Here is a 10,693-nt window from a genome sequence, read left to right as displayed (position 1 = left end):
CACATGAAATCCGCCATTACTGTTTGACGTCTTGAAAACTTATCACCAGATGGCGCGCTAATTACATTTCTTTATTTACATGTTGGTTTTATTAAGAATCTGTTTGTCTAAATTAATTTGTGAAAGATAATTAGTTTTTGGACCTGGTAAATGTTAACAAATTAGTAAACAAAGATAATCAACAGTTAAATGGTATGTATTAATGGGATAAAAAGAGTAGGTTTCAAGTAAACATAGGTTACATAAATAAAACAATTGTTTGTTATTACAATATGCGAAATTTTTTTACTTGTACATCATCAGATAATGACATAAGTAAATCAGTTTATTCATGTAGATTAAATAATGTAGACATGCAAAGATAACAATGTTTTAATATTAAAATAACATTACAAACTAGTAGTTTAATAATACAGGTACACAACTTAATTCACACATTATTATAAGTATTTAAAAAGGAAACTGTTGCCCTGATCTTTGTATTCTTTCTAAATGCAGTTCAAATAATAATTTATTTTCATAATAATATCTGCTTTGAGATGAAGTAACACCAGGGTCATAAGCTGGTGTACTGACAGAATTATGGTTAGGAACTTGTGAAGATGTCCCGTTCTCCTCAGTCCTTATCCCATTATGACTAGAGTTTGGCGATTGGAGGATAGGTTGGCTAGTGAGGTTGTTATTAATATGCAAGTTATTTATCCTTTTCGATAGTGGCATGAATTCGCACGTGTCATCCTCACGAGTTCTTTTTCTGAAACCATAGATGTCAATATAATAACAAAAACAAAAAGACACGATAACTTTGTTGTCGACATGATGTACCTATTTTCTGTCATATTATTAAATATATAATCTCCATTGCTATCAAAACAAGTATTCCAATTATACGTGGAATTTCTTCCAAAAGTCATCTGCTCGTAATTCTTTGCTGTTGTAAAAATATTTAAAGCTTTGTAGAAAAAGTTATTGAAGAACAACAGCAAGTCGAACAGAATGACAGTTCAACTTGACAGAATAGACATTTGCTTTTGACATAAATACTCCCTATACTTTTTAAAGGCAATAAATATGGCATCCAATAATTCTCACGCGTTTGAAAAATAATTATTTATTGTAAAAACAACATGGTTTTATATAGGATTAATTGCACCACAAAAGTTGGTTGCATTTTTTTAAATCAGAATCTTTAGTCTCAGAAGTACTATTTTTTCAAATGGCAATTTTACGTATTAATTTAATAATTTGCCAACAGAGTGCGCTGATTCATTCATCGTATGATTCGTAATAAAAAAGGTTAAAAAACAAGCAGCAAAACTTTCATGAATTCCAATCCTAGTTTTATTTATTCATTCTTATTATTTTAGTTTATTAGAGACCTCTAGACCTTACATAAATTTTGATGAACAACCACATATTTCTTTTCATTTATGCATGTTTACTGATCTTACTAATTGTTTACTGGTAATCGATCAAATACCAAAACAAAATAAGCAAACCCCTGCTTTCAGGTTACTTGGCTACTTGATCATCTAATAATATAACAGAATGTTTTAATTAATAACACTTTCTAAACTTTAAGACATGTTGAAGATTGAAATAAAAATGTAACATTTGCATTTCTAGTAATTTTGAGTTTCATCACTTCGTTTTCATTCATAAGTTCAAAAGTTTGAAAATTGTAACAGAACACTTGGTAGTGTTCTGGTAGAGGCTGTAATTTATTTATCTGTTCAGTGCATAGACAATTTTTAAATAGTGTTGCTATTATTTATAACTTCTTCAAAGGATTTAACTATTTACCAAAAGGATACGTCTTATAATCATTTATAGACTTATTTGTTATGCGTATCTACTTGTAGGGCAGCTTCGCTTGGAAATGCATTGAATCGATTTCTGGCCAAACATGGTGCGCGAGGAGATATGCAGTCGTCTTTTTATGGTAAACGAGAACAGCCATAAGGTTCTGTTTGCTGTGGGCAGATGGTATATTGCCCTTAGGATGGAAAGATACTGAACGGCGAAAATATACAGCGCTCTCACTTGTGTTATAATCAAATGGTAATTTTAAAGAAACTTAAATAGAAATTTGTAAAATCTTCAATAAGAGATGGCTGTTATTTAATCTGTTTGAGTAATAAATCTAAGAATTGAGTAATTGAAATGTAGGATAATTTATTGAACCCTTTAAAATCGACTAATTTTCTATCGTTTTAGAATCACTGGAACCTTGCCCGTCTGTGTCCATATTGTAGATATGAATTCGTATAAAATTAACAGACACAGGTGTTTGCACTTTCTAATTCCTTGTTAAAAACTTAAATTAATAAGACAGTCGTCTAATTTAAGAGGATTATAATTCCGTTACAGCAGTCTCAGTAGATGGCGGTCAGAAATTATCAAGCCTCGTGGTCGACAGACCGTGAGTACATCTATCCTGCGGACAAACTAGCTCAGGGGTGGCAAGCCACTGGCATGCGTGCCAGAAATAGCACAAGACATAATTTTTTGTGCACGTCGATTATCATAAAAACAGTACGAAAAAATTTTGAAGTAGGTGCACCATGGAATTGTAATAATCGCTGTCAAAATGATTAGTGGCACGTCCATATTGCATTAATCATTTCTTTAAAAAAATGACACTTGATGCATAAATGTTCGCTACTCCTGCACTAGCTGTACTAACTCGCAGTCTCGATTTTTTTTACTGTGGAACAAATAGTACAGATGATAGTATTAGGAAACGTAATTAGCTAATATTTCTATTGTTATTGAGTTAACCTATCTTTTGGATATGCAATTTGCCCAATAACAAAAATCTTTTTGAATTTCAACACTGAAACTAAAGCAATATTTTTATAAATTACAGTTCCATAAAATATGTCGATAAATTGATTTTCTAATAATCCTTTATTCGTACAAAATCTAATGGAATTCGATCCATATAAGTTAAGATTTTTACCGTGCCCGCATCCATTCTAACCGCACCTCAACTTATTGTAGTTGTAAAAAAGGGCGTGGGAAATCACATAGCGTAACCTATATCTAGTGAAATAAACCAATAGACAATACAATGTTTTTTATTCATCCGTTCTATATTGGCATAGATTGTAATATTGTTACCATAAATACATCATTGTTTCTGATTATCCATGTCGTAAATATGTCAAATTTTTCTGTTTTAATTTATCTTACTATTATAAATGCGAAAGCTTCAATGGATGTCTGTTAAAGTCTGTAGCATAAACGGCTGAATCGATGAAATATGGCATAGATGTAAAGATAGTCTGGAAGAACACATAGGCTACTTACTGTTATTTTATTTTAATTCCACGCGGACGACGTCGCGTGCGAAAGCTAGTCAATACATAATTCTTTAAAAATCTGCTTTTACTTGTAAGCAATTTCTTAATACAAATGATGAGATTAAGTCTAGGGCGTCTTAGCTTACATACTTCGAGTCTACCACTTCCCCAAATTTGTAAATGAATTTGTGAAAAACCTCTCGTATTTCTTAATTTCTCATCAATAAGCAATATCAATGCCATAGTTAACATCTTCACTAAAAAATGATTGGTTAGTGTTCCCAAGAAGACACAGTTCTCAGTCGCGGGGTTACTTTCTCTATTCATATACATTCTCGTCACTTTCACGTAGACTTGTCTCCGCTAATAAGAACCGCGAAATTGTGCGCGATCTCGGTTAATCACATACAATGCTACATTTTGTTATATTGTTGCAGTGTTGCATGACACTGCAGAGGTACCGTAAAGTTAGAGTAAGCTGAAATAAGTGGTTTTTTAGTCCCTTTCCCGTTCCACCCTCTTTTTATAAGAAAAGGATTGGTTGGGAAAGTAGATTTGACGGTGGAGGAGACGCATAGGAAGGGGAAATATCCTCTTTATGTGCGTCTGCACTCCGTCAATTAAGGGTAGGCAACGCGTCTGCAATTGCGGATATCTATGGGCAGCGGTAGCTTCGCCATTTTGGCGTAGGTGGTCACTTGCTCGTTTGCCGTTATTGTATATAATAAAGTGGTTTCCATAGTCGAGACACTTGTAAAGAAAATATTGTTATCTCTCTTATACTGTCAGAAAAGAAAGAGATAACACGCTTTAATTTGTATCTTGTCAATGGAATCCTAACAGCATATTATTTATTATTTATTGCAATCATTGAAATGAATATAATTATGCAGCTGTTGGCTAATTTAACGGTCGTCTTTTATTTTCCTATGTAATTGTGTGATGAAATTAGCTGTTGTGTATATATAAATAAATAAATCAAACATTTAGTTTGTATTGGTTTAACTTTAAAATTACCTAATTTCATCCTAATTAATTATTCCGTCATTAAAAACTTAATAATTAGTAAAATACGCTTGATAGTTTGTTCATTGACTAGTTAATAAAAAATGATTAAAACGTGCGGATCGCGTGCGGTTATATCGTGAGGTCTTCAATACACTTAATTTGTCGTAATAACTATGAACTACTAATCATTTTAAATTCGTTCACTAGGGAAATAGGTTAAATAACAGCATAACCAGTCGCTACGCATTTATTTAATAACGACGAGCAGGATGTAAGATACATAATTAAATGCTTTCTGAACTGGAGTTTTAGTTCCGTTTCCGTTTTTGACACGTGGTAAGGGATTTATTACAATCAGTCTTCATCTCGTCCAGTGCCTTGTTCAGATGTTCAATATATTGTATGAAGAACTTATCTCTAAACTTATAATCCCTTTTTAGCTTGATATCGTGTCACTACTATCAACGTATATCTGTATAAAATGTACTTCTTAAATTCTAGAAATTTCTTTCCAAAAAGGTATTACCATACATAAATTTTCTTACGTAGCCATCATAAACGGCTTACAAAATATATTTGAACATTTATTTTTCTGATAAAAGATAACCTTAACATATTACGTCATCTTGACTGTTAATTTTGTATACTTTATTACTATTTTTTACATATCAATTATTAAATAGGCAGAGATGTGTTAAAAATTTTCTTATCATCCACAATCATAACGTATGCTATTTACTTTAGCTTATACGAGAGAAACTGCATAAATTGTTATAATAAATGTTTGGTTATGAATTAAAGCAATATATTGACGTATGGGCTATAAATATGGTCTCTGCTAGCAACAGAATGATGTAACTTTGTCATATCGTTGAAGCGTAACGTATGAAATTCAAACAAACGGTTTCACTACTCCGTTCAAGGTCAGCGCAGTGAGGCTCGGCGTCTTCGGAATTTTAAAACGTGACATGTTTTTAAGGAACATCACGTCATCGCTTCTAGTACAATAATAGACATTAGGAGCAATGTTTTTCCGTTTTTAGTTTTGTCTATGGTTTAACACATGAGCATTTGGGTAATAAAACGTTTATATTTTGCAAAGTTATGATAAAAATGCAATCAATACCTCCGCAGTCTATAAATTAACCGAGTTGCCTATTGTAAAGGAATCGAGATATAATAATGTGTAGTCTAAAATATTATCCTAATTTATGAAAACATATTTGATCCATTTCTAAACGTATGTGCACTACATGACCTCAATATTACTGGTAAGTTAACTGATGTTCAAAAATTGATAAGTCACGCACACTGCGTACATGTTGAGTTGTTTTTCTGTATATTCCGGTCTATAAAAGAAACTATGTTTTAAAAGTTGCCTAAACTAATATTTTTTTCAGTTTCCGTAGAATTCCACTCCGTATATGCATTTAATAGGCGATAGCAGCGCTCTATACGGTGGAACATCCGTTAACCAAATCCGATCCGTTGTGCTTTGAATTTAAATTGCAACGGACATGAACGCTTCCGAGGCCAAAGACTCCGGCGGCCATGTTTTTTTTTCGCCAAATGGCCAACGTTCGCAATCCGTGTACAAACATTACAAATAAATTCTGAGATTTGAACTATTAATCAAATATGCAATTATTCAAGATCTTTTGTTGATTTTGTTGATATTATAAAATATCTTCTTTAAAAGAAGAAAAAATGCGCGTATAGGGCAACAGTCGCTTCGTTATTTTACTGAAATTTGGTAGGCACATGATCGTGTACCGACATATAATTTAAGAAAGACCTTATTTGGCATAACTATGCATCCCAGTACCATATTTAAGACCAAAAATTAAAGAGGCTAACTAACGAAGCTGTAAAGTTTTACTTTTAATTCTTCTCTACTGCGCAATTCCTAATTTAAAAAATTCACAAGCAACCTTTTGCTCAAGGTGTTGCGGTTAATATAATTTATTTGCACTTATAAGGACAGTGTTATTGTAGTCAGGAGCTCGCCTTGACTTGGTTGTGACTTGCGAGCGGCTTCCTTCCGCCAGATGCGATACTACGCCCTTCGAAACTCGTGCACCTGTTTTCGGCGACATTTCCTGTTTTAATTGCTCGTTGAAAGACTTTCACTCAAAGTAACATTAAGGAATAAAAACAAAATTTATATGAAAATAAATGATATATCTTACAATCAATTTGTTTTAAAAGTATTAGATTAAATATGAAAAATGATTACGTGAAATGGATCCGATCTCTGTCATACCAATTACTGTATATAAAACCTCTTAACAGATCGATACTTCGCCGCAGAGTTGCCTATAACTACGGATATGGCAGCAACCTCGTGGTTCGCTCTGCAGCCTAAAATGGCGATCTCCGCGAGTCGACGCATGCGCGGCTCACCTACGCCATTTAAGGTTTCCCGACAGCCTTCCAGGCGACTAACTGCTCCACTGTGATGATAAGTTGAGGAAGAAATAATGGAACGAAGAAATTGATAATGAAAAAGATGACCCAACTCCCCAGTAGTAATTCTTTACGTTATAATTAAAAAAAAACTTTCTACTAATATAGATAAAATACAATAAAACATTAATAACTGTATGCATTATAGAAAAAATGTGTGTAAAAAAAATGACACCATAGATAATATAATACCATTCGTAAGCATATGTGATCAATGAACTTGCATAGGCACCAGTGTTGCCAACCCGTTAGCCTCGACCTTGCCGGTCAGTGTAAACGTAGTGCAAATTTTCGTAGCTGACTTACTTGATTTTTTGTTTTGTTTTACTTTCTTATTTTATGAAATATCATCATCACCAGCTCACTATACGTCCCCACTGAGGGCCTCGGAGCCTATCCAAGTTAGGGCGACTAGGCCTTCGCAAAGATCTTTGAATTTCTTCGCCTATATGCGTATGTATGAAATATACGGACTAAAAAACATAAATAATGGATCCTAAAGCAATAATTTGTATTTTCTACATTGTATTATTAACTAAATGCAAATCGTAGACATTATTGTTTGCAAATGGTATGCCAGAGGAAACCGGGAATCATGATGGGGATAGCCAGGAAAGGGTAAACGTTGTCAGCATAAACAATAGCAAACAGAGTGCATACTTAAAGATGAACAACCTAGGTAGGCTGGATAGAAATTAAAAACAGACTGGACGAATAGCCAAAAAGCGAAATAAAAATAAAAAACAATCTATGGTGTAGTCGGGAATGGCTCTTTTGTTTCGATTTTAGTTATCATAACAAAGGAATAAATGACCATAAAGTGACCATTTTCCTCATAATTTTCGGGCTTTGTTGCTAAAATATTCGGCCGTGGTTTTAATCAGTACTATTTTGACCAAGCCTAGAAGGCTATTATTTTCCTTAATCGCTCGAAACAAAGCTAGGAAAAATCATCGCCGCTACCTTATCCTACTCACATAGGGTCTACACACCCGGTTTTCGTTCTCCAAATAAATCTATCATCCGTCATCTCAACCATTACTCCCTACTTGATCATGGTCCTTTCACGCAATCCATTTATCTCTTTTAAAGCCAGGAAGACTGTTAGATTTTTTATAAGCACTATTCAAGAAATATTTGCTTTGCAATTAGTAAAATTATATAATTAAAAATGAGAACGTATCTAAAGAAAAATATACACTACTCGTACGTCGTATTACTTTCAACTAGCATGGGAATTAAATCTCTAAGTAATAAAAAAACAACTAGCGTACGTAAAACACGTTATAATTACAGAGCAGTGCTTTCACGTCGGCGTCGCCACATGTCCATTAAAATACAGTAGAGTTGGTTGTAACGCACATGACAGGGCGGGTTCATTGACACCCTAATATTTTTGATGGCTAAAAAGTACTGAGTATTTTGTACTAATTTTAAACTAGGTACTATTACTCTGTTTCTACATCTGTTATTTCGCTGTTAGAAAGCTACAATATCGCTGAGTAACAAGTGCTATATTTATTTCCAGAAAAAAAAACTAGTAAGCTAAAAAATAACAACCTTAAAAAACTAAAAAGTTCTGTCGTTCAGTTTTTAGACGACAAACAGTTGAATGGTTTTAGTAATATGGACAAATTAACAATTGAATTGACTGCGAAACAATCGACAACGGTTGTGTTATTGTTTAGTCAAAAGTGTACGCCCGATCGAACGCTCCGTGTGGTATTTTTATGACATTTGCCATCCTTGCTATACTATAGACGTACTAAATAACTATAAAATACAGAATTCAATATCATCCAGTACTTAGTTATCTGAGTAATCTTGAAATTTTAAAGTTCAATTAGATTTTCGTTTACCGTTTTAATTGTACTTGTTTACCGTCTTGCGAACCGTTAGTTTTTATACTATATGTGTTATGATTCAGAATACCGTTCACTTGATGCTAAGTTTTCCTGTTGTCCATCCATTTGTAAGTGCCTCATTTCGTTCCCACTGTTGTCTTGTGAGGTAAAGATGGGAAAGGGAAAGTGGATTTGATGGTTGAGGAGACGCCTAATCAGGGCTAAAGTACTCTTTTTTTTCCTGTCTTTTTTCCTTCATTAATTAAGAGTTGGCTACGCATTTGCAATGCGTTATGGGTAGCGGTTGCTTCACCTTTTCGGCGAATTCAGGTGGCTCGCTCGCTTGCCACTTCGTAATGCAAAAAATATCGAAATATAATTCCTTATAAGGCTGTCTCTTAGAGAATTTTAACACCTAGTCACAAATTTCAGGTACCATAATAAGATCAGTCACTAAAAGTTAAAAGTAAATGAGCCAATTTCGTTTTAAATAGCTAATTTCTCGGATTTTTCCTTTTGTGAAGCAATTCACGGTACTGGCTTAAATGATGGTCGCACATTATACGTATAATGCGTCAGCGATTTTATTTGTCTACACTATTAGAATAAAGCGTAAACACACACTTCTTTGTTGCCTAAGATGTCAGCAATTACAGCATATTTTTGAATAATTCCTTTTTTAATAAAAAAAAACCCTACAATTACGTCATGCTTTAGGCTATATATTTTCACGACATTAAACTTAGGGAGTAAATACATTGAATAAAAACCCTAATGTGGGAAAGAGACCATAAGTTGCTGCCAACTTCAAGAAAGCAAGATTGCTAAGGTTTGTCATGTCATGCCATTTTGACATTTGCTATTGATAATTTGACAAATGTAAACAATAAAATAAAATTTTCTTAATTCCATGCGGGTGAAGCCGCACCGGAACAGCTAGTCTGTAATAAATGGCGTTTATTAACACGTACACATTTTACATTGATGTGTTAAAATAATACTTTGTTATTTATAGCTATTCTTATACTTTTAATACAGACATTCTTTTGTTTTTAATACGAACATTAGAGCAACTATTTTATATTGTCGATTAAAACGATACTTCGTCAATCATTGAATCATTGGTAACTTTCAGGTTATGTTTTGTATAATTTGTAAATGTACTAACGAATGTTAAAATTCGTGTTACTGCACCGGTTTGAATATGCCACGTGTTTAGCATTCACTTGTAAGTCGAGATCACAATATTCTCATCAAATATTTAGTTATTGACGTAATGAACTGGTCACTGTTCGTTGCTACTGCCAGAATATATAAACATAATTAAAGCCCTGTCCCACCAAATTATAAATTGTGTACTAATTCAACGTGTGAGATATGTGATGGAAATATCTGATTTTGTTCCCTTATATGACAGTGACGTCATTTTTAAGCTATCTGACCCTATATCAGCCAGTTATGTGACAGGCCTTTAGTCTTATAAATTAGACAAAACAATGTATATGCATTTTTGCGTATTTCAAAGGTTTCGTATTATTTTAACGTTATAAAATGTAATACAATATTAAAACGAAAATATTCGTAAATTCAACTAGTTGAATTTAAACTCGATTAATAAGGAAAACGAATAAAAACACTATCACAGTGGTACGACGGCCAAACAAGACTTCGGAATGATTCACAACTTCCGTTGACACGACTTTTCCTGGTACCATTCGCCTGTAAGCACAGGACTCAACTGTGATCTGTGTAAACTGACAAATGGTAAACTTAACGGCCCTAATAAAATGCTTTAAAATCAATGTTTAACAAACACGTCTTCAGACCGCTTAGAGTTACCCAAAGGTTTCAAATTACAATCCTTGTAAAATCCAATTCTGTTACAAGTACGAGTTTTCTTAGAATAGAGCCAGCCATCAATTAAAAACAGCTACAAACAAGATACAAAATAGCAAAGTGATATTCATACATTATTCTGTCAGAATTCCTTTCCTTTCTCGTTTATAATAAAAAAAGCTAAGCAGAGAGAGCGCAACACGCGCGAACGTTTAAAATTATCTCAAGCATGAT

At 33.4% G+C, this 10,693-nt stretch overlaps 1 protein-coding gene and 1 long non-coding RNA gene across 2 annotated transcripts; one reads left to right on the top strand and one right to left on the bottom strand.

Moving 5' to 3' along the window:
* Positions 1-120: 120 nt before the first annotated feature.
* On the top strand, positions 121-2,775 carry LOC106107063. The gene is made up of 3 exons (XR_001225838.1): positions 121-192; positions 1,863-2,061; positions 2,371-2,775. It is a non-coding gene; the product is annotated as an uncharacterized LOC106107063 (long non-coding RNA).
* LOC106107061 lies at positions 358-1,013 on the bottom strand. Its single transcript, XM_013287754.1, has 2 exons — positions 826-1,013; positions 358-754 (listed from the first exon to the last, which is right to left on the bottom strand). The coding sequence occupies exons 1-2, from the start codon at positions 912-914 to the stop codon at positions 451-453; spliced, it is 393 nt and encodes a 130-aa protein (XP_013143208.1). The 5' UTR covers positions 915-1,013; the 3' UTR covers positions 358-450.
* Positions 2,776-10,693: the final 7,918 nt, after the last annotated feature.

This window comes from Papilio polytes, unplaced genomic scaffold (genome assembly GCF_000836215.1).
Source record: "Papilio polytes unplaced genomic scaffold, Ppol_1.0 DF822067.1, whole genome shotgun sequence".
Taxonomy (NCBI): Eukaryota; Metazoa; Arthropoda; class Insecta; order Lepidoptera; family Papilionidae; genus Papilio; species Papilio polytes.
The sequence above is the reverse complement of the archived record's forward strand: the minus strand, read 5'-3'. Positions and strand labels throughout refer to the sequence as shown.

Excerpts from the sequence above, each read along its gene's own strand:
- LOC106107061 (XM_013287754.1), bottom strand. The coding sequence starts at position 914 with ATGACTTTTGGAAGAAATTCCACGTATAATTGGAATACTTGTTTTGAT. Across the intron at positions 755-825 it reads AATAATATGACAGAAAATAG|AAAAAGAACTCGTGAGGATG; the intron begins GTACATCATGTC and ends CTATGGTTTCAG.